The sequence below is a fragment of the Cygnus atratus genome, chromosome 2 (genome assembly GCF_013377495.2).
Source record: "Cygnus atratus isolate AKBS03 ecotype Queensland, Australia chromosome 2, CAtr_DNAZoo_HiC_assembly, whole genome shotgun sequence".
Classification (NCBI taxonomy): domain Eukaryota; kingdom Metazoa; phylum Chordata; class Aves; order Anseriformes; family Anatidae; genus Cygnus; species Cygnus atratus.
The window spans coordinates 111,450,740-111,475,701 of NC_066363.1; the positions used below are offsets into that span (position 1 = coordinate 111,450,740).

The window sequence follows — 24,962 nt, forward strand, 5'->3', positions numbered from 1 at the left end:
AACATGATTTATATTTCAATGTAAATAGCCCAGAAAGATCGTCAGCCTTCTGTAAGGATTCTGCAAGGTCACTAGTGGCTTTCTACAACAACGGAGCAGTGCCATGTAATTGCCATAGCGAAGGTGCCATGAGCCCCACTTGCAGCCCCCTGGGAGGGCAGTGCATGTGCAGACCTAATGTCATTGGTCGTCAGTGCAGCAGATGCCAAACTGGCTACTATGGATTTCCATTCTGCAAGCGTAAGTACATGTTCTGATGTATTCAGTGCGTGACCTGACCTTAGTTATTTAATTCTCAGATTACACTGCACAGGCACTGTGGCCCCACTTTTCTTTATAGGCCTTGACCCTGTAACAGGCTGGTTGAGCCGTCTTAGATTTAGCATAGTGTGGTGGTTTTACTCAGGTGGGCAGCTGAGATTCAACCACTCTCTCACTCCCCCTCCTCAAAAGGAAAGGGGGAGAAAATACAATGAAGAGGGCTCAAGAGTTGAGATAAGGACAGGGAGATCACTCAACGATTATTGTGACAGGCAAAACAGACTCAGCGTAGGGAGATTAGAGAAATTTATTGGCTATTACTAACAATCTAGAGCAGTGAGAAATAGAGAGAAGAAACTAAAAACACCTTCCTCCCAGCCACCCTCTTCCACCTCCTACCCCCAAGCAGTGCAGGGGAACCCGAATGGGGACTGCAGTCAGTCCCTGATGTTTCATCTCCGCCGCTCCCTCACAGTCACTCTCTGCCCCTGCTCCACATGGGGTCCCTCCCACGGGATGCCGTCCTTCCCGAACTGAGCCTGCGGGGGCTGCCCACAGGCAGCAGCTCTTCAAGAACTGCTCCCACATGGCTCCGTACCACGGGGTCCATCCATCCCCCAGGAGTAAACTGCTCCAGCACGGGTCCCCCACGGGCAGCAGCTGCCCCCAGACCCCCTGCTCCTGCGTGGAGCAGGGCTCCACGGGCTGCAGCTCCAGCCCGGGGCCTGCTCCTGGGGGGGCTCTCCATGGGCCGCAGCCTCCCCCAGGCCACATCCACCTGCTCCACCGGGGGCTCCTCCACGGGCTGCAGCGTGGAGATCTGCTCCGTGTGGGACCCATGGGCTGCAGGGGGACAGCCTGCTCCACCAGGGGCCTCTCCACAGGCCGCAGGGGAACTGCTGCTGCCTGCCTGGAGCACCTCCTGCCCTCCTGCTGCGCTGACCTTGGGCTCTGCAGGGCTGCTTCTCACTCCTCTCTCCCAGCTGCTGTTAACCAGCAGTTTTATTTTTTTTTTTCCCCCTTTCTTCTATCTGCTCTCACAGAGGCACAAACAACATCACTCACTGGCTTGTCTCTGGCCAATGGCGGGTCTCTTTGGAGCTGGCTGAAACTGGCCCTTATCTAACATGTGGCAGCTTCTGGATTCTTCTCACAGAAGCCATCCCTGAAGCGCCCGCCGCTACCAAAGCTTCGCCACCTAACCCCACTACAGTCTCAGATGTAGCATAGCATAGCTTTCAGTGTAATGCAGAAGTAATACTCTGTTTATTAATGTTTCTTTGTAAAAGTGGTGCCCTTGAAACCAAAGCTATTAATTGTTTAATACTTGGCAGGTTTGGGAAGTGTTAATAATTCCTGTGGTGAATTTAAGCAACCAATCTGTGGAAAAGAACCAGGGTCTCGAGATACTCTTTGAAACTACAGTTAACATAATTGGTTTCCATGACCTTGATCAGTCTTAATCTCAAATCAATTTGATAGTTGGAGCTAAACAAGCCACCTGGGTTTAAAACTAATGAAAGAGAAAAGAATACACGTTGTGTTTGTTTGTTTTATATACAAATTCAATTAGAGTTGATCATTGTAAGCTGGGACTTGATTAATTTGTAGAATTTTTTTTTTTGACGTAGCGTGCAACTGTGGGCAGCGTCTTTGTGATGACATAACTGGTAAATGCATTTGCCCTCCTCGAACTCTGAAACCAAAATGCGAAGTGTGTGAGAAACATTACTTCAGCTATCACCCTCTTGCTGGCTGTGAGAGCTGCAACTGTTCAGAAAGAGGAGTTATTAATGCAGCAAGCCCAGACTGTGAAAAAAACAATGGGCAATGCAAGTAAGTTTGGATTACGTGCATTAATAATGTTGCTTGAGTGGTTTGCTTCACTTTTTTTTTTTTCAGGTATTTGGAGGATGTGGAGAATTTTTATGATAATGAGCAAAGATTTAAGCAGTGCTTGGTGATAGAACTCAGTTGTTACAGGAATACATGCAATGTTTAGTGAAAATTTGGTTTGTGCAGTAACGAATGGTGGGCTTTGGGATTCCCAAGCATGCATTGTTTGCCAGTGACATGCCGTGTTACTCTCAGTAAGTCACCAAATCTCTGTTCATCTCATATAGCTTATCCAATGCCCAGATAGCAGTGGACCTTGGTCCAGAACTTCTGACTTCTGGCACGTGCATCATTTGTAATTGTGTATGTTATCTCCCAAATTGTTAAAACTTTGCAGTTGACCTTCCACAATCTAATGTGTGGGTTTAAGTCCAGTAACATTCTGAAATACAGTAAAGCTTGAATATTTGCAATAAGTTTTGAGAAACTGATGATAGGTTCTGAGTGTATGGAAACTACTGTTCAGTTGGAGTGACAGACAGGGCCCTATTATGCCCTCTATACGACATATGATTGTTCTAATGTATCTCAGCATGCTGAGCTGAAATATGTATTCTCCTATTTATATTGTCTAAAATATGTACAGCATACAGCTGTAATTGTAGGGAATTATCTTAAATTCTGATGCTGTCAATATTAGTGTAGTAGAACATTCCTATTATTTCCTTGGAGAGCTGAGTCCTTAAATAGCAAGTACAAATATGCAAGAGCCAACACGTTGCGTAAGGCCAAGGTTAATTCATTTTGATTGGATTGGCTATGTTTTTGTAGTGTCCAAACAAAGAGAAATATGGTCTTTGCTGCTCTGCCATTAGTCCTGTAAATATGACAGAGAATACTCATTTTCAGAGAATACTCTATTTCCTGAATTTAAAATAATATCTTAAGTCTGTCCATTTCATATGAACTGAATAATTATTCTATACCAATGACAAAACAGGAAACTGCTTTCATAGATAGAAGTCAGGATTCAGGGTTAAAGTGTACCATATTCTGCACGTCTTGGTGCACTCTAAATTTGATTGGTCTCTGCTTTCATTTTCGCCATACCTTACTCTTACACAAGGCAACCAAAGCTGCACAAAAAATAAATCAAATTAATAATTCAGTCGAATAAAATGTGTTAATTTAGATGTGCTAAGCCCTATCTTTATGCTTGGATAAAATTGAGGATACTGTTTGCAAAAATAGTAAGATTTCCCATTTCAGTGAAAAGCTGCATTGCCTGATTATAATGGTGATATTTTTCACATACAGCCCACTTAGTAATGTAAATGAAATGTTAACTTGTAAGTACAAGAGTTCTGAAGCAAAACTTGACTTTTAACCAGTTTTTTGAACTGATTCTAAAGTATATAGCCATCTACTAGATTATGATTAATACTTTTCCTTGTGTGGATTACATGAAGTTCAAAGTTCCCAGTTAGTTCCAGTTATCTCTGTGTATGGGTAATGCATTCAGAGAGACTCTGAGAAACCTCGCCCATTGTTTGATGAACTGAGTAATTGTTTTCATATTTTACATGAAGCGCACCTTGTTTGCACGCTTTAACTGTTTATATCCATTAAGTCTGTAGCATTAGTACACATGTAAATTTGGTGCTGAGAGCAAAAGGAGATTCCACCAAATCTCTGAGCATTTTTAAAATCACGTTGTTTACAACTGAAATGTAAAGATGTGGATGGTAATGGTGGCCGACATTCTTTATCAGTGGGTCCTTTCTCTCTTGAAACCTTTGGGCTAGTAAAGATAGATTGTGAGAATAGGCTAGTTTAGACAAGAGCAAGAAAGATTGTCAGACCTACGATTTCATGGGTTTTATCAGTCTGAAGTTGTTCCAAAGGCAGGAGGAAGGAGCTGCTGACATGGAAAGATGTTTTCTGCTGTCTCAAGTTTTGTTCATAGTTTGATGTTTTTTGCATCATCTATTTCACCTAAATAATTCCAAAAGTTTCAGCCCTCTCTGTGAGCAGAGTGGATTTTATCCCTTCTGAACAGTTGTAAACTAACACAAGGCTTGTGGCGGGTTGAAGTCCCCATAATTATTCATATGCCTGGGATTCCCCACCTTTTTGTTAACAAGCGAGTGCCTTGAGAAATGCCCAGTCACATCCTCCAGCTGTAATCTTCCTCCAGTTGCGCTTACCTGTATACAGCATCTATGTTTCATGTTTGGTGTATAGTGAGAGCAGTTCTGTGCTGCAAGGACTGATTAGCTGCAAAAGTCCAATTCTATTATGAGCGTTTATCTTACAAAATCAAATCCCTTTCTAATAATTTCTGTGACCACTATGAAACATTGCAGTACTTCTCACCATTCAAACCTGAGGACAGTACTAACCTGCTGCTGTTTCTTCTTGGGAGTCATAAAGCTGTTTCAAAGCCATGCAATTGCTTCAAAAAGCTACCGGCCCTTTGTTTCAGTCTTCCCTTCCTCCTTCCCTCTCTCCATTCCTGCCTCTCCCACTGATTTTCTCGTATGTGTGTATTTGTTGATAAAGATGCAAACCAGGAATAAAAGGACGGCAGTGTGATCAGTGTGCTCCAGGTACTTACGGTTTCCCAAACTGCGTGCCATGTAATTGTAACAGAGATGGAACAGAACCAGATGTTTGTGATCCCCATACAGGAATTTGCCTCTGCAAGGTCAGATAAATCAAATTATTTCTGCATTCATAAGCATTGTTTGCACATCAGTGATCATTTCATATTTAATGGCATGATTAAAGTGATTTTATCATTTAGAATTAAATGTAGCTGTAGAAGAGCACCACACCTTGCAATATGTACACAGATTATCATGATAGCAGATAATTATTTTTTTTTTTTCTTTTAACGAGTTCAGTATCTGTTTTACAGGTAGCCTTAGTCTTTGCAGTGTCTGACAGTGCTACAATGTAGATGTCCATTGATTCCCTGAAGCGGTCTATACCCTGCACAGATCTGCTTTATGCATCTGCATCTCAGTTTTTGGATGTAAACCAGGTCCCAGGCTTTTTTTAGCCATATTATGTCAGTTGACATTTCACCACATCATTATATCCAGGAAATCTTCTTTTGTTCTGATCTGCATAATTAAATGTGATAAATGTGAACTTTCACAAGTGACCTTTTATATTGTAGGTTTCGAAAAGCCTACAAGAGGCTTTGGCAGGGAAGTTACCAGCTGTCTCTGACTAATATGTATTACTCAGTGGTTCACTTAATAAACTGGAAAGACAGCTCATAACTAAGATAATCTCAAACAAGTCAATTTTATTTACATTTAGAATATGGTGTACACAGACAATCACATGTTTTCATTCATGTTTCCATACATTTAAATATTTATTTATGTGCAGAATGTTTTGGGGGCCTCACAAAACCAAAAGGAAAGCTCTAAGAATTCTTTCAACTGTGTTTTAACAGGAGAATGTAGAAGGTGCAGAATGCAGTGTTTGCCGACCAGGATCGTTTTATCTGGACCCTTCTAATCCCAAGGGATGCACCACTTGCTTTTGTTTTGGGGCAACCAGCAACTGTCGCAGCACAAATCGTCGTAGAACCAAGGTGTTTTCATTAGTTTTCTTCTTTGCTGTCATGAACCTACATTTACTCCATTATGGAAATGCCAATTTTCTTCCAAAATTCTAAATATTATTTTATTAGTTGTGAAGGATGGGAAATATTTTGCAAGTAATATTGCAGTTTTGGTGCAGCGTCATTAAAACTTAGGTGTAGTTTGAATGTGCCCGTCAGCAGAAATGGCCCTTTTTACCTGTTTGTTTACAAATTGCTAGTTGGACTGAAATTAAGCTAGCTATCTTTATCTTCAGACACCAGTTCATCATTAAAGTCAATGGTCTCATTCATCATGCTTTGGTAAGCACACATATCGTTTCACATCTGTATCATAGGCACGTTTTGAAACCTAAGAAGTGTGTGGCAGGTTCAACAGAGAAGTTAAAATTGTCCTTCCCTCCCTGTGAAAAAAAGAGACATAGTGTCAAGGGTGAGACAAGGTAGAAGCCAAGATAGATTTTTAAAGTGACAGCAGCATAAATGAATGGTAGAAATGAGTTAAGATGGTTGAAGACTTAAATAAAAGCAACAACTGTCTGAAACAATGCAAGAGAAAGCGAAGGGAGAAGTAGCATCCTAGAATGATGGATGTTGACCTTGGTTTAGGTTTAGGATTAGACATAGACTGGATGTAATCCAGATTGTAGCACTATATTTTTTACAAGCAAGGATGAAAATCTGGCCTCAGTCAAGTCAGTAGCAAACTTCCATTGGTTTTAAGAAGATTTCATTTAGAGTTTACTTGTCTTTAGGAAAGACTTTTCTTGAAAACATGTCTTTTTGTCCTGTGGTTGTGAGAGCTGTTCAGGTAGATATGCATTATGCTTTCTTTCCCCAGCATAATGATAAATAATAGGATGTATGGTCTTTAACAAAACAAGAGCCAAGAACATAAAATGTGCATTATTAAAGAGCCAGAATATTAGGCTACATTGCCAGCCTCCCCAAAATATCCTGCCATGTCCCCTCCCTCCCATCTAACTTACCACTAACAGGTACCTGGTCTGTCTTTCAGGCAAGTGTCTTTGGTTTGATTTTTAGAATGGATGTAAAAAATACAGCTCCAGATTGTGTCCTTGGATTTATGTACACAATTCCCAGTCACCTCCAGAAGGGGTATGTCTTCATGTGACTGAAGACAGAGTTTAGTTCATAGCTGACAAGCCAAATGCTAGCATCCCAGGTAGCTTTTGCACATCTGTCCCTCTTAAGTTCTGTTTTGAGATCCTTGCAACATCCATTGACAAAGACTTTGGGCTGCCTTTAAAGGGGTTGAATTCATGTTTAGGGAATTACAGTCTAAACAATTTTGCCCCATTACTTAGTGTTGGTGAAGTTTAATAAAGGATGAAACAAACTTTTATTTCCTTTATTTCATTAGTTTGTGGACATGAGGAACTGGCGCTTGGAGGCAATGGATGGAAATATTGACATTCCAGTCACTTTCAATCCTGTCAGTAATAGTGTAGTGGCTGATGTTCAAGAATTGCCTACTTCAGTGCATAGTTTGTACTGGAAAGCACCACCATCTTACCTGGGAGAGAAGGTAAATGACACCTAACTCAACTGTTTTAATAAAATGTATTCATTTTTGCCAGCATTGTTGATAGGGTGCCAGGGAGATCTTTATGTGAACAGCATGGTCAAGAGCTATGGTTCAGAGATCTATCTTTCAGTTGAATGACATATTTAGTTAGGTTGATTTTTTTGCTTATGTTACAGAGTTTCTTGCTGCAATGTCTAAAAATAATTTTCCAAAGTAATTTCGTGATAAATCATACTTTATCTACTATAACATTAAACCAGAAGAACTTCTTATTGTTCCCATAACAAAATGTAAAGCAGTCAATAGCCTTCTTAAACACAACTATTAAGAACTGTGCTATGATTTTTATATCGCATGTCACACTGTCAAAAGAGACATGTCATGATTTGATTTTATTTAAAATGACAACACTGTAAATGAAATAGTGCATGGTAAAAGTAGGGTCAAACAAACTATGTGTAAGTGTATATTTTAGTAGGTACTAGCTATACTCCAGTAGGAAAACTCACTAAAGAAATGCTATCTCAATGCTAGTTTTACAAGCTCATAAATATACCAGCCATTCATTTTATTATTCAATATGATGAGTGTAAATGCTATTTTCCATTATCTTCAGCATTTTAACTAGTTCAATTGCAACTAATACTTGGCATAATATATTTTCTTTCCTCTCTCTCTTTGTTTACAAAGTTAAAAGGAAATCAAATATAAAATATGTATCAGTGCAGAAACTAATAGTGAATGAGAAATTCAATTCACATAACCCCCATTTTCTTTTCCCGTGTATTTCAACATTCTATTTAGTAGAGCAATTTTAATGTTAGAAAATAAATACTGTACATATAGAATACAGAGGGCAGTTGATAATACCCATATTTTTGCATTTCCCCACAAATTTCAGAAAAAAGCACTACCATAACAGCTCATCATATGGCACAGTCCTAAAATGTGTGTTAACCAGGAAATGAGCTCTAACTTGAATTTTCTTATATTTTTGAAAAATATACAGGATTGTTTTGATTGTGTTGGCAAAATATAACCAATGTTCCAAATTATGATTTTGAAAATGCAGTTGCAAAAGTTAGTAGCTTTAATTACAGCCTTGTGATCCAAGGAACAAATTTCTCTCCACAGAGATATCTGTGTTTTGTTTGTAATACATTAGAATACATAGAAACAAACACAGCAAATGCTGATGTTTACCTGCAGAACACTGAAACCTGACAAAGCAGTTCTTCCCGTGCCAAAACAAGCACAAGCTATAAGGGCAAACAGAAAAGGGTGCAAAACAAAGTAATGTGTCTTTGGCAAAACACTTGGTTTCAGCTTAGCTGTTTGCTATGTGCTCTTTCAACTGAAGTTTGGGGCCTTTTTTTTTTTTTTTTTTTAATTAATTAATTTACTTATTTCAACTAACTTCTCACCTCGGTGGACCCTCAGGTCAGTCAGATTTCACTTACAGCTAGCGGTGTAGCATTTATTAGACAAAATCATGATTTAGTGAAGTATTTTCAGTTCTGATAAGTGCTTCTTCTGATGTTGATCATTCCAACTCAAAGTGCCTGGAAGATGTTATCCTTAATTTTTTATGGGGAGTACACTTCCAAGGGGAAGTCAGTAAATTGCCTATATACACTTCAGGCATAAAATTTTCTCAAATTTATATAGTGGACTTGACTATGATATCATTTTCTCTCATAATCCAAGAGAGAAAGGGAAATTTGAAGTGTTGAAGATTACTCCATGAGAAGCTGGTGATGGAAATAGGACTTTCTTGAATTCAGTCTTCTCTATCCCCAAAGACTGCAGAGGGTCCTGCATGGGCACTGAGAGATCAAGCCACAAGAGGCACTTGGTAGCTTCTTCAAGGTTTGTGTTTCACCTAGGAGTTTCGGACAGGCTCTTTTTGGAACAAGAACTCCTTAGGCTGTTCCTGGAGCATGATTTTGTCTCTATATATTTTGAACTGAATCACTCATACACAACCCAGGGAAGATATTTGATAAATGATTCAAACTTGCTTGCCTAAGTCTTTGTTTTGTGCAGCAGTGGGTTTATTTGGTTGGGGCTAAGGCCTTCCATGTTCACCTGTAGTTCAGCCAGAAGACGGTGGGTCTCAGCTCAACCTGCAACAATGGTCTGTTATCACCTTTCTGCAAGAGAGCTGATACCAGTAGAAATCTTGTCCTCCAGAAGGTGAAACAAAGATTTCCTGATTAGGTTCTTATTTGCAGTAAGCTTAGAAAATGCTGGGCAATGAGAGCGACTTTCAAACATGCTTAGTTTTACTTTTTTTTTTTTTTTTTAATCCATGGTTGTTCATGGGGTATACAGTACCAATATCATTCTCAGTCTGATGTCTGCTGCTGATGAGACAAATCTGTTCTGTAGGGTCTAGGAAAGAACACCATTCATGTGAATGTGTGATTTCTCCACAACACAGAAGGCATGATTTAAGGTATGAAAAAAAATAGTGCAGGTAACCATCCAGAGAACAGTAGTAGGTACTACTCAAAAAGTAATCATAGAATCATTAAGGTTGGAAAAGACCTCCAAGATCATCTGATCCAACCATCCCCCTACCACCAATGTCACCCACTAAACCATGTCCCTAAGCACGCAGTCCAACCTTTCCTTGAACACCCCCAGGGATGGTGACTCCACCTCCCTGGGCAACCCATTCCAATGCCTGACTAGTCGTGTATCCGACTAACGTCGGATACACAAAGTAAATAAATTAAGAAGTAGTTTCTTCCAAGCAACACATATTTGGTCTAAAACCTAAAGAATTAATATATTATTTACAGTGTTAGAAGGTGGGGTAAACCTGAATACAAGTTTATATTAATATCAAGCAATAGTGCAGTAGAGTATCTCTGATCTGATTGTGTGCATTTTGTTACAGCTTTCTTCATATGGTGGCTTCCTAAGTTACCAAGTGAAATCTTTTGGCTTACCTAGCGAAGGCATGGTTCTTCTGGATAAGAAACCTGATATACAACTAACAGTAAGTTTTGAAATACCATTTTTTCTTTCAGCCAACACCATGATTTTTTTGTTTCCTGACAACTATGGAAAATTATGCTCCTAAAGTGTGCTTAACTTTTATAGCAATGTGCTACATTTCTGTAAAACTGATTTTACTGCATTTTGCTCAAAGCTATCAACACACCTCTCTCTGATGCCGAAGTAACATATTATTAAGCATAACTGACTTCAGAGCAAATGAAAAGATAAAACAGAATTTTCTCTGTAAAATGCACCTGTGGAAAAATATTAATTAATGTCTTGAACACTTGGCAACAAGTATGGCCTCAACTATGCAAAATATGTCCTTGATTCCATATTCAATTTATCTTATTTTCTTTGAGAATTTTCTTCAGCATAAATTTAAACATAATCATAAGGCTTGAATGGACTGAAGTAAAAATGCATTTTATGTGTGGTGAAAATTAGAAACTTCTACTGTTTGTTTACATTCCCAAGAGGGTGGTTTTGTTTCTTGAGCCCATCAAAAATATTAACTGAGTGTTCTAGGATTCTGGGAAAGATGCCTCATGAAGTACTATGGTGATATCCAAAGTCATTTGTGCACTAGGATGTAAGGTCAAAGAGTGTTCCTCAGTCCAGTACTGTTTTTATTTCCCTCCTCACGACAGCCAAAAATTTCCAAGGTAAGTAAGTTCTTAAAGATGATATCAAGAGGCATCTCCTTTTCTAAAAAGAAGGTGAGGGTAGCAAAGGAGACTCTTTGAAAATACAAAAAAGTTTTTACTCAGAATTGATAACTAATTCTTGTGAAAACTGGCAAGCATTAATTTAATTCTCTTGGTGTTTTATTTGAAAGCAAGGATGTTAATAGGCAAAGGCAGGGAAAACCCTGCTGACAGTAAAACACAGTGCTTACAAAATGACATACAGTTACTTTTACTTAGGTTTTATTTTCCAAATAACAGGATTGATGTGCTTCATCAAATGAATTGCATGTGAACACTTTAGCATAAAAAGTAGTGAAATGGTTCAATATTATGTCTTCATTCTCACTCAGGGCCAGCAAATGAAAGTTGTTTATGTGGATCCTAACAACCCACTGCCTGACCGTCAATATTATGGCCATGTGCAGTTAGTTGAGGTAAGAAATGAAAACAGAATGGCCTTTCCTTTTCTTCCCTGTGGTACGTTTAAAAAAAAAAAAAATGCACCGACAATATGTGAATAAATACCAAATACTGGATAATGTTAATGAACATGAATTTCAGTACTGTAGACCATAAATATAGACCACATTTTCTTCTCTCTTTACTGTCACACTGAACCTAGGTTCTGGTTCATGCCACCTAATTTTAGCACGTCTAATTTAGGCATTTTGTCCAACCTAGTCCTTAGCATTCTCTCCAGAGACAGTGGAGTAATACTGAATCAGTCACCAATGGAATATGACTCATCACAGCCCCAGATGTGTACTTAATAGGGATGGAATGAATTGTTATCTGTTTTCTTCCTCTGACTCTCAGAGGAGACCAGGTGCCTAGTTTAGAATGGGTTTCCAACATTTAGGGGGGTTAAATTAGCATGGATTATTCCTACCTTAAATGTGTGCTCAGAAAGTCAAACTAAGTTATTTCTGTCTCATGTACAGGCAAAAAAGATAATGGTTCTTCAAGCTAAATTCCATTTTCAGTTACACTATGTCTGTTAGTAGCATGTTAACATGTGAAGGCAGCTCTCAAGACTGGAGTTCTAGTACTTTAGTTACTCTTAAAAATAAAAGCATTTTCCTCCAGCTTTTTGTGGTTTAGTTGGTAATTCCTCAAAGAAATTTGGATGACTGAAGAAGAACCTAAATGCTTCTTCACTTTTTGATACCTCAAAGCCATGCATACCTTGCAAAGTACAGAATACATCGCATTTTTTGCTCATTGTTCCTTTTCCTGCCTAGCTTTTGTTTGCATTCATTATATTTATTTTGCTGACATCTGTTTCACCCCACACCACTTGGGACCATAGGGGTCCTAAAGTGTTTTTTTTTTCCCTCTCTTTGTGGCATCCTGTGTGCTCTGCACATTCTCTTTTTAATAAACTGCAGGGCTGTGCTGATTTTGTATCCTTAATGTGCAGGGAAACTTCAGACACGCCAGCAGCAATAACCAGGTATCCAGGGAAGAACTGATGATAATCCTGTCTAGACTAGATGGTTTACACATCAGAGGCCTCTACTTCACGGAGACTCAACGATTAACCCTTGGTGAGGTTGGGCTGGAAGTAACCACCAGCACAGGAAGTGGCAGCATTGCATACAATGTAGAGACATGCTCCTGCCCTCCAGAGTATTCCGGTGACTCATGTCAGGTAGGAAATGTTTGCCTCTGTACTTCACCATTACCTTTTGTCTTGCCTACAGCTATACATACTGGTTTAGTTAGAGAAACCGGCTAGTTATTAAGGTACTTACACAGTTCTTTTAAGTGTGTGCACTTCTGATGGCTCAAACACTTTCACTGTCTAAAAGGCACAGTAAGGTTATTCAACTCTTGATTGCCTTAGTGGAACTATATATATCAGTTTGCATGTTTAAGGCACCATAATGAGGTCCAAGGGAAGTAACCTGAACCAAGATAGTTCTGAATACTTTCCTATTCTGATAGACTGACTAACACTTTTCCTATTTTTATAGGAAAATGTTTCAAAGCTGAAATTAATTTATTTTTTAAAGTATTTGGAGATATTTTTATGAAAGATAGTGTAAACATTGCAAAATTATACCGTTACCTGAAGCATGGTGAAATCCTAGCCTTAATTGTGCATCCCATCCCTGATGCTGTTCCTGTAGCTCTAATTCTTTTGGCTGATGCTCTGCTTAGCTTAGAGCTCAAGTGTTCCGATGGTTAAGTACCCAAAGCAGCAGAATAAAGTAATGGAGTGGTAAGCAGTGTACGAAGTGCACAAAATATGAACAGTTATTCTCTTAGAAAATGGTTGAAGGATAAAGCAGCAATTGCTGTGCTAACCTTGCAAACATTTTTGAAAAGAGAATGAAAGAATAATACCTAGACCACAGTAACTGCAGAGATGGTGAACAAAACATTCACAGTTGGCTTATGTCTCCCATGTGCATCCACTGCTCAGGGTGGCCAGTAGTCATGTGTCAAAAATCATTTTGGAAGTATTCTAGAAACTTATTTTTTGCACACATGGTGTTCTTTGCCACGTTCAAATTGATGAGAACTGACTGAAGTTCATACTGCCATCCCATTGCTTTCAACATATTGCCTTTATTAAACTAAGGGTGTTTTTTTTTTTTTTTTACATAAACTGATGAAAATACATAGACAAAGGAAGTGATCAGGACAGTAACCTGGGTAGTTTGTAAGCCCTGTATGTTTATGCAGCGTTACTCAGACAGTGATTTACTGTGCTAATCATCTAGCTCTGTCTGACCGCGTTAGGTGGGGAGAAGGTGATGCCTGCCACACCCTAAGTTAGGTATATATTGAGCTACAGGAACTGCGGAGTTACTTGTTAACTCCGGGAACTCTAACGTGTGCTGTACAACTTGACTCATGTATAAAGTTTAAAGGTGGGGCCCATCTCAGCACATAGCCTCATTAATCTGAGTCAGAAGCTGGAGAATAAGGGAGAGTATAAGTGAACGTGTAAATAGTGAAAGAATAGTGTGTGTTAACAGTTGAGCTAAAGTAAAATGATGGCCCAAACACAGGGGCCACAGAATGTAGGATGGCTAGTTGTCACTTTAGTAGCTATGGGGTGTAGTTTAGCACAGGGTATGCAGCAGAGGCTGTCGTTTCCTCATCTTCAGGAGAGAAGTCAACAGCAACAAGTTCAAAGGGATTTTTACCTAAGACAGGTAATTTATTCATTTTCCCTTCCTTGCTTGCTTCCTTCCTTTTCTCTGTTTTTAAATGAACCATTTTTATAACAACTTATACATCACTTAATATAAAGGCAATAACAGAAGTCTTTTATCTCAGAGTATTTTGCTAACAAAAGTATGTGCAAGGAGTTTCTTTTAAATAGTTTACTTGAAAACGATCAGCTGAACTCCTAAGCACTTGAAAGTTTCTAGAGCTTTATCTTCATGTGGAATAAATTTTTCAGTATCAAGAATGCTGCTTTGAAAACAACATGCCCACACATTCCAAATGTGTTGTTTTCAAGTTTAAAGAGAACATAAGTTTAAAAAAAAAAAAAAACTGCATAGATTTTTTTTTCAAATACATTTTGATATCTGTCTGAAATGAGTGATTCATTTTGCTTTCAAAAAAGAGGCTTTCGGTAAATACAACTTATATGCATTAGAACCTGTATTTTACTTAGTCATGCTGTTCATGTATTTCAGGCCCTGGCTTCTTTAGAAGCAGGGTATACCAACTCCCTGTTGTTCAAGGAACATACTCTCCCTTTTAAAAATATATCTGAAAAATTTCAAGTGAGGATGCCTATTCTAAATAAAGTCCTCGCTCACACTGAAGTCAATATAAAAAGAGCTGTTGATGTTATTAGTATTCTGCCCACGTTTCTTTTTCTATTTATCCCGTATGTGAAGAAAGCAAAAATGCTGCTAGCAACTGTTGTTTAAACAGCAATAACTCAAAATTCCTTTTGGGATCTGCTTTGGAAGAGGAGTTTGGTGGTTTGTTTTTTTTTTTCCTCTCTCTGGTAGTTATGTCGTTGATAAATGTACCGATTATTTCTGTCCCTGCATGAATACTTATGCCTCAACCACCTGCCATAAGATTTGAGGCACTGTCCTGGAAACCCTTTGCTCTTCAGATTAGTCCCATCGGTCTTGGTGGTGCAATTGCTATGAGAAAGGGTTTACAGTTTTGAAGTTCAACTCTCACTTGTTTTCAGAATGTCATTCAGGCCAGCCTCTAAGTGCGAGTTACAGGCAAGGTACAGGTACAGTGCGGAACTGCATAGCCTGAGGCAAGTATTTAGGAGGTGTTTGCTTCATGGGGAGCACAGCTTTCTCCTCACTTTCAGACAGCCTCTCATCTTCCTTGCATCACGCCAGCTTAGTAACTAGTGAAAAAGAGCTTAGGAAATAGAGGGATTTTTTGGTCTGATGGGTGTCCTAGGAGGGTCTTTAGCAGAGAGTGTGAGCATGAATGTTTGATTTGGTCTTTACATGGAAAGGCTCCACGCCCAGGAGAAATTCCTTGTACTTGCCGTACCCTTGTACTTTCTCTCCCCATGCCAAGCAAGAATCTGGTTTTAACATATTAGTTAACACCTAGGTGGTTCAGGCTAACAAACTGAATGTCTCTTGCTTCATTCATAATGTTCCTTCCTCTGGTTCAACCCCCTGTCTAAACCCAACTTTGATTTGACACGCTGTGTTTCTGCTTGTGTGCTTTCAATAGCTGAACATTCTTTTCGTGCTTCCTGGGGTTTTGGGACAAGCCTGTACTTAAAAATTAGACCACTGTATGTTTTGTAAGATCATCTAGCTCTCTGTCTAAGCATGGCTTCTTATAGCTCCAGGTGGACTTATTTTGGAAGTCATGATGAATTCATGTAAAAGATATCTCATTAGAAGTATTTCCAAGCAATACACAGTGGTTAAATTAACGTCAAGATTTCATATAACCATTAGCTAATATGTGAAATTTCCATATGTTCTTCTCTGAGAATACTGTGGTGTGGAACAAATCTTTTTGTGTGGTTTAAAAGTCATATTCTACATCTTTGTACATAGCCACAGGAAACGTGTTTTGCTCAGAGGTTAAAGTAAAAATGATGAAATCCCCATACCACAAAATGTAGAACACAAGGTTCAGATGCTTAGGCTCAAGCTTCTTCACCTCCATTCTTCATTGACGTTTGCTGAGTTAAAATACTTACTACTTTAGCTCTTCTACACCCGTATTATTGTTTGTCAGGAAATGTACATCTCTACTACTCCTTGGAAATGGCAAACAATTTTAAAATACCCAACTTATAACCTGTAAAATTTACCTTCCACCAACACTCACTTTTTTTTTCCTTTTTTCTCTCTGTTTACTGTCTAGGAATGTGGCCTTGGATTTTATCGTGAGAATAAAGGAGTATTTACTGGACGCTGTGTCCCCTGCAACTGCAATGGAAATTCAAATAGGTGCCAGGATGGTACTGGAAAATGTTTAGTAAGTAAATATTAACATTCAAGAAATGTATTTGAAAAAAATGAGGGGAAAAAAACCAAAACAAAACACATACCTTACTGCAGTATGGACTGTACAGCATTGCTAAATTCCTAGCAACTAAAATATTCTTTCCATGCTTCGTTCTCTGTATCTTATGCTGTTAAGGAGCATGAATTGTATAAACTTTCATGTTTTGTATGTTTAACATAACTGTGGGTGGCTAGAACAATTTGTGCCCTTGTTTTTGTTTTCTTCTTTCCCTTTTATTTTTTTTTAACTCACAGAACAAAAAGTCACCAAAGTTGCACATATGTAAGTGTTTGCAGTTACTTATAATAAATGTGGGTGCTTATCGTCACATATGCAGTCTTTAGTTTTATACGTATATGCTAGGGTTTGCCAGTGCTGACAAATAGTGCATTCATGCATAGCTTAGTCTTTGCAGAATCTCTTGTTTAATTAACATCAGTAAATGTCCGCTCATCTAAATTTACAGCTAGATGGATTAAAAAATAGCAGAGTAAATAAAATGAGATAAAGAGGATAAAAGATTAATTAGAAAATGTCAGCTGTTACAGAAGATACAGTGGGGCAGAGTCTGCTCCCTGACATACCATACTAAACCTAAAGCAGCCTCATGGGAGCTGCTTAGTCCTAGTAGTAAGGGAGTGTGACATTTGGCCGACCGTGCTTCTCTAGCTTATGTCCATGACACTTCTTTAAACAGTTTGTTCGGAATAAATTCCCACTTCAAATTTTTTCACTAATTTTTCACTTGCTGTGTAAACAAGAACCCTGCCAAAATCCTTCATGAGTTGTTTTCTCTTCTATTTCTTCCTCGTTCATTCTGAATCCATTCTGCCTGCGGTGCATTCCTGGGCGTTACGTAATTCCCCTCGACTTTGTCTCAACCAACCCTAGCGCTTCAATGCAAGCAATAAAGTAATTCAGCACATTCTCAGGAATGACTTACAGTCTGCTGCTTTGGTGAGGCAGGGCAGGCCATGACAGGAAAGTGCTGAAATAGAGCTACAAAGATGAAGAAGTTTTACTTCAGATGAAAATTATAAAGCTAGAAAAGTGCAAATTTCACATTTGCCTCATGAAATAGATGGTTTAGGTTTCTCTTTATCCCCTCCTTCTCACAGCTGTGTTAACTCTCAGATAGATAGAGCTAAATCAACTCTTGGCCCTGGGACAAAATTTAAGGCAAGCAAAGTCATTCAGGATAATGCAGTGAAAAATGAAAGCCTGGAGGGCCTGTATTTCTGTAATGAGCCTCCATCTAATAAAGAGTAGGTTTGTCTCTCTGTATAAAAGCCTTCAAACAAAGGCCTGTAGTAGTGCAGAGAAGGCAGCAACGCTTTCCAGCATGGAGCCATCAAATTTCTGTCAGGTTTCATATCCAAAGTGTAAAGCCTGGCCTTTTGATTCCTGCTCCTCACCTGGAGTGCTGGACCCCAGTACCTTCCTCTCATGTCTGCTGCTTTCCAGTAATGGCCTCCATGGAAGGCTTTGTGAGACTAAGCCCTGGCTGACTCCTCATGGCGGCAGTAAGGTGCTCCTCAGCTGAGGCAATAACAAAGCTGTTGCATGATGGTGAAAAGAGGGGTGCGGTACTGCCCTGCTGAAGAGAATGGAGTGCAGGAGGGGATGGAGAAGACAGAAGAGCTGGTTCTCATCGGTAGGGAAAAGCTGATCTCCTGCCACAAATCAGGCTTTGTGTTCTAGTGGTCCCTGCCTTTCCCCTGAAAGGCATGTTCCCTGTGCTGCAGCATGGTGCTGAGGCTTTCTTTTCGCATGAGATATTAGTTCATGTCACGTACTCCCAAGTAGTTCTGTTGAGCCCCTGGCACACTGTACTGTGGCACCCACATGGGTGTCTGGGAATCAGCTGAGAGTTTTCCTTTAAAAGTTTGCAATACTTGAAAGTTGGGAGGTGCTGTGACTCCAGAAGTGTCTCTGTTCTCCTATCCCATGCAGGGCCCTATGAAACTTGAAGGAAGAGCCATGAGGGAGCTGCTGCTCTGGCTTCATTCCACAGTGCTTTGGGAGTACTGGGTTATGTTCTCTGTTCTTTATATGCTATGTATCTAGAGGAACACCATGGCACATTCAGAGTGGCTTACCTGTGAAATACCTTAAACTTCTTTCAGTTATATATGGAATTTCTTCAATGTCTATAGGCATTTTTAAATGGATGGTGTCTTCATAGAATCATAGAATGGTTTGGGTTGGAAGGAACCTTGATGATCATCTAATTCCAAACCCCCTGCCATGGGCAGGGACACCTCCCACCAGACCAGGTTGTCCAAAGCCCCACCCAGCCTGGCCAGGGCTGGGGCATCCTGTAGGGATGGGGCATCCACAGCTTCTCTGGGCAACCTGTTCCAGTGCCTCACCACGCTCTGAGTGAAGAATTTCCTCCTCACCTCTAGTCTAAATCTACTCTCTTTTAGTTCAAAACCATTCCCCCTTGTCCTATCACTACACTCCCTGATAAAGAGTCCTTCCCCAGCTTTTCTGTAGGCCCCCTTTAGGTACTGGAAGGCCACTCCAAGGTCTCCCCAGAGCCTTCTCTTCTCCAGGCTGAACGACCCCAAGTCCCTCCCCCTGTCTTGACAGGATAGGTGCTCCAGCCTTTTGTATTTCTTTAGCTTCCCCTAGTTAAATGGATTATATGTGAACTGTAGCTTTTCCTGTTCTTTCCCAGAACCTTTCACAAGTGAGCCACATAATTAATTCTTGAACCAAAACCAAAACAAATTACGAGTTACTATGTGAAGAGGCTGGTGGAAGGGCAGTTGATGCGGTTGAGAGAATCTGGATGTAAAGAAATGTGGAGGAGGATGTAGTATGAGGAGATGGGAAAGGCAGAACTGTTTCTCATTGTAGGAAAATGCCCCTGTGCTTCATATCACAGTAGTAGGGCCTTCAGCCAGAGCTTTAAGTCAGAACTCCTGCAATGGAATTGCAGTCTGCTCAGTGACTGCTTCCAGCCAATTTTAAATTTTCTTTTTCAGACTTTTACTTTATTAGGAACCCTCAGCTCTGTGGGACACTGGGTTAGTCTACTGCACGTTGTTTTCTTCATAACTGTTTTCTCCAGCTGTAGAACTAGGGAGCATGAATACCTCACGGATGTTATCTGCACTGCATTTTTATGGCTGCTCAAAATGTATTTCAGTAGCTTCTATTTTAAATTAGCACCTCCCTAGGTAAAGCAAAAGCAACTTGTTTCTCCTCTCCCCATAATGTATAAATGTGTGTGTGACAGTCAGGCAACACAGGAACAAGAATGTTGGGAATCATATTTTAGGAACAATTTTGTCATAGAAAAGTAGCTCAGTTTTATTGGCTTCAATTCTTCTTACAGCCTGTGCTTTTCATTATTTATTGAGTTATTCCAGGTAAATACAAATTAGATGTACACTAGGAAAAGTGCATGAAATTCAGTTCTGATCTGAACTTACAAAGATAATTAGTTTTGATAGTAATTTTGTGGGATTTTAAAAAATGCATTTGGGCTTTTAAATGGTATCCGACTTCTAATTAGTGTTAAGACGAAAAATCTAAAGTCGCATTTAAACAGTGATTTTTTTCTTGGATGCCACTGAAATATCATTACAGCATATTAAGGCAATTTTCATTAACAAACTATGCATCTAATTGAATGTCTTTAAAAATGTATTTAGTACTGCTTATTTATCTGTTGCTTTTCCACAGTGGTGAGCAAAATGTACTTCCTACAATTAGAGAAAGATTACAATCAATCTATCATGATAGTGAAAGCAAAAGCAGTTTGGTTTGTAAAGAAAAAAACAACAAAAACAAAAACACACAAACAAAAATTAATTATGTGGAAGGGAAAGAACATATCCTCTGCGTAAATTGGCTATAATTATTTTTAAATAATAATAAAGCCTTATTGAGTGGGAAAGCACTGTTAACTGTCTTGTTTGTTTCCTTTTTAAGAACTGTCAGTATAATACCGTTGGGGAAAAATGTGAACGCTGTAAAGATGGTTATTTTGGAGATGCCACTCAGGGTTCCTGTCGGATATGTCCTTGCCCTTATACAAACAGGTAATGTAAAATGTCATGAAAAGCCAAATGGAGGGGAAAGGAGAGAAAACAAAACAAAACCAAATATTGCCTTTTTTAATAAGCTCAAAATTCCAATTCTGACTCAGTTGCTGAAACACAAAGGCATGCTGCTGATCACCTGGGGGATCCCCAGGCACTTGTAATGTGACTATTTACCAAACCTCCAGTAACATCTTCATAGTGAATACTATAGAATGGAAGTCTTTTCCCTTAATGAGCATACCTGGAAGCATTTTTTTTTTTTAGTGAAATGCAAAAAGTAAGTTATCTTTAATCTCACATTTAAGACCATATAGCTAGGAGATAAGTGACAATGATGAAAGAAGCCTTTTCGATGAATTCAGAAAATTTAGTAAGATTAAAAAAATAAAAAAAAAATAAAGCTCATAGGCACTTGTCTAAATTTCTGAAAGATTAAAGTGGCTGTTCAGGTGGAAGCTCTGAAGTACAAACAGACTGAGCTTGAAAAAATAAATCTCTTTGGATCCAATAAAATCATAGAACAGCTTGGGTTGGAAGGAACCTTAAAGATCACCTGGTTCCAACTCCCTGCCATAGGCAGGGACACCTACCACTTGGTCAGGTTGCCAAGGGACTCATCCAACCTGGCCTTGAACACCTCCAGGGATGGGACATCCACAGCTTCTCTAGGCAACCTGTTCCAGCGCCTCACCACCCTCTGAGTGAAGAATTTCTTCCTAATGCCTAATCTAAATCTACCCTTTTTTTAGTTTAAAACCATTACTCCTTGTCCTATCATTATCTGCCCAAGCAAAAGTCTTCCTTCTTTTTTATAAGCCCTCAATAAGGTTGCCAGACTCTTAAAATTGGGCAGCAAATTGTGTTTAAAATACATGGTATGTTGAGCCACATTGTTTGTCATCACTAGTAGGTTCTCAAATGTGAAATGTGTTAAACAAAAGCAAGCATTTTTTTAAAAATCCTAAACAATAAATTGCTATAGGCACCACATAGAATTTGCCAGGTGCATTAGCAAACGCCAGGTAGCCTTAAGTAAGAGATTTACACTAGCAGGCAATAGACAGGTTTTTCATTTATCAGAGAACTCTCCAATACATCTGTTTTTGACAGCACTGACTTCTTCTGCAGGTGCTTGCCTGAGGCTGACTGAACATATTTTTACTCATCTTTTGCTTTAAGAGTGCTGAAATATCTAAAGAGACCATGATAACTGCAGTAGTTTCATAGCTGCACATTAGGGTGGTAAATACCATTCATTATGTAGGAAGTGCAACCCACCTGGCATTACTGGAGTTAGCAATTTCAACCTAGTTAAAATATATGTAATCTTAGTGTAGACATCTGTATTTTAATACGCAGACTTGCTTTATCCAACTGTTCATAGATTAAAAAATGGAAATAGCAAACATGGCCTATCCACTCTTCACCTGCCCTCTCCTTACCAAACACTGGCCAAGTAATGGGTTTCCTCCCCAGAGAAATTTGAATCTAGTCAAATTTTCTAGAAATATCAGATAAAAATGTGTGTTCTGTTAGTCAGATATTCTCTAGAACTCCCCAAATTGGTATGCAACTCTATTCTGCTTAGGTTAAGAAAAGAAAAACGATATTAGCTACGTAAAAATAATTTCTAATATTTCCATCTATTTAAAAGTAATAGTAAATAAAAATAAAAATCTATCCAAACAGGAAGAAACTTTGTTTAGCACAGGCAATTGGAACTTGCCTGGTAAAGATAAAATAGCTGCGTGGTGTTGTTTTATTTTACATCACTGCTACGGTTTTCCTTAGGCATTCCTTCGGGTAGTGAACTATAATACTCTAGGGAGTAATTCTATAGTCTAAGGTTAGAATTTAGAGGAAAAAATATGAAAGAATGTAAAGAATTAGTTGCAGCACTTGTTTATTGGCAATTAAATTAGCTGAGAATTTAATTGGTGGTATAAAACTTTTAAGTCAGAAAGTCATTTAAGTGAGTTTAGCTTCTGGAGTGTAAAATGTATTTGATTATGTATTCACAAAAATATTTTGATTTCTTCTCAAAGATTTGCAACTGGCTGCGTGGCAAATGGTGAGGAAGTTCAGTGTCTCTGCAAAGAAGGCTATACTGGAGTTCGCTGTGAACGGTAAGTGACTTGATACTGAAGACCAAGGTCTTTGAGAGGCACCATAAAAGGAGGTATGTCTGCATTATATAGTATGTCAATGTATGAATATTAATAATACGCAAGCGCTTAAGGAGTATCTATTTCTATGAACAGCTGCTATAGCATGGTGCTACAGTATAATGCCAGATATAAACCCAACACTCCCTGAAGAAATGTAAACCATTTTCCACAGCCTGTTCAGTGAATACACAGTTTTTACCAAAAGGAGAAGTGTCAGCCTCTTTGCAGAAGTGCCCTGTGTGTTGTCTTATATTTCACTTTCTGATAATAAAAGCTCCTACTTACTTTGTCCCTGTTCCAATTGAAAACATTTTACCATTTCTTCCAGTGTACTCGATGGTGCTTTGGTGCTCTTAATTAGTTTCTAGTAGCAACCATGTAACATTTAACACCATACCCTTCATCCCAAATCATTCTGATGTGCTCCACAGGTGGAGTTTACAAACACAATACTGAAGCCATCTCTTTTGCTGGAACAACATTACAACAGTTTGGCAAAATGAAAGAGGTACAGCAAAGTAATTTAAGGCAGGAAGAGGAAACAATTTCATTGAGGTTCAAATCCAGGAGGAATTTAAGCATAATTGAGAGCAGTTGTCTGATTTGTAAACCTGAGGCAAATGAGTCATGATGTCTCTCCTGAAGACTGTACCTCCAATAGTAGTACATTCTCTTGTACTTCACAACTGTTACCTTTGACATCTAAGCTGTAGGTTAAAGATAGGTTTTCTCTTTTAGATCTAGCATACCTCAGCTCCTCCTTATGGTCTCTAGATTACACATTATTACCCCGATAGATCTTACAGCAGGATGACTTTTATGATTGTTAGTCAGCCAGTCCAGATAATGTATTTTACCTATAAAATAATAAAATAGTCAGGGAGCACTCATGCAGAACTGTTTTGTTGACAGATGGCAAGAGGAAATATCACCCAGAGAAGGGTGGTAACGTTCAGTGCCACTGCTGTTTGAAAACTCAGTGTGTGCTTGCAGTATGATCCTAGTTAATATGTGAGTTCTGGTGGGATCACAGACCAAAATGATGTGGTTGTCTTGGTTAAGTCTTGTAAAATTCTCTGTTTATGCGTGTATTTGTGTGCATTGTATTTTTACACATTAACTGAATAATTCTTGTATGAGCATTGTGGGAGTTCTTCTGTTTTTAGAAAAATTTCTGCTGTACTGGGAAAGATATTTTTAACATAGTACAGAGCATACTGTAAACCAAAAATAGACAAAATGGGTGTAAGTCAAAACATGAAATCAAAAGTTCCTGAAGGTTTTATTCAGGAGTAGAACTGAATGGGTTTTTAAATTGTTTTGTTTTGTTTTGTCAAGTGAAAGGATGTTTGACAAAAGTGGGTTCAAACATTTAATGAAAAAAAATATTTGTATCTCTTTATCTAGTTGTGCTCCAGGATATTTTGGAAATCCACAAAAATACGGAGGCTACTGTCAGAAATGTAGTTGTAATAATAATGGACAGCTGGCTAGCTGTGACCGCCTGACTGGAGGTATGTAAGAGCCTATGGATATGGAGTGTTGTTTTCTTTCTGGGAAGCAGAGAAGGAACGTACTTATCTAAGTTGAACCAAAGAAGACATCTAGAGCAAAAGAAGGGCTTTCCTGAGTATCGAGTTGATCCTTTTGAGACATTTTTTTCAAGTATTTCCCTTCATAAGTAATATTTATTTTATTTTGTTTTTCAGTTTCACAGGCATGTATTTAGATGCATTATGATTCCTCTTCCGACATGTTTAAGTCGGATCTTGCAACTCTGTGTTATAGACTTACGAAACAGATCTTACAGAGCATTCATAATATGTCTTTTTTAAATGTATCTGGGACAGATTAGCGACATCTTCAGCGTCTGCATCAGGCACTGCCATCTTAGGCATCCCAGTTAACTGTTTGCAGTGGTACTGACTCAGAAGGCTGTTTTATAAATCCTGCTATACACCTATATGCAATTTGGGGCATCCTTGATTTTCCCAGTATCAATCACATATACTCCACCATTACTAAGCTCTTACAGTAATGTTATGCCATAGCTATACATTCACTTTATCAATTACCATTCTGAAGTAAAGGGTCTGATCCTACATTGCTTAGACTGGCTTTACCTTGATTCACCTGAGTCTCTTGAGATGAAATATTCATTTCTATTCAGAAACATGTAGGCCACTGCACTTGAAAAGGACCTTGATTCTTCTGTGTTTTCATTCCCCAGTAAAATTATACTTTTCTTTCCCTGTAGGCATCTTTTCCTTCTGACACGTTAGTGAAGTGTCAAAC

The 24,962-nt window shown here is 38.9% G+C and overlaps 1 protein-coding gene across 5 annotated transcripts in view; it reads left to right on the forward strand.

The window, feature by feature from the left end:
* The window catches only part of LAMA3 (laminin subunit alpha 3), a 114,623-nt gene that overhangs the window by 59,856 nt on the left and 29,805 nt on the right, over nt 1-24,962 (forward strand). For all 5 annotated transcript variants that reach the window (XM_035564064.2, XM_035564065.2, XM_035564066.2 and 2 more), the window contains 12 exons: nt 29-240; nt 1,893-2,097; nt 4,660-4,804; nt 5,567-5,707; nt 7,101-7,265; nt 10,171-10,272; nt 11,314-11,397; nt 12,384-12,614; nt 16,298-16,411; nt 20,387-20,496; nt 22,545-22,625; nt 24,075-24,181. In XM_035564064.2, the coding sequence (XP_035419957.1) occupies nt 29-240; nt 1,893-2,097; nt 4,660-4,804; nt 5,567-5,707; nt 7,101-7,265; nt 10,171-10,272; nt 11,314-11,397; nt 12,384-12,614; nt 16,298-16,411; nt 20,387-20,496; nt 22,545-22,625; nt 24,075-24,181 (1,697 nt within the window). The remainder of the gene's footprint in view (nt 1-28; nt 241-1,892; nt 2,098-4,659; nt 4,805-5,566; nt 5,708-7,100; nt 7,266-10,170; nt 10,273-11,313; nt 11,398-12,383; nt 12,615-16,297; nt 16,412-20,386; nt 20,497-22,544; nt 22,626-24,074; nt 24,182-24,962) is intronic.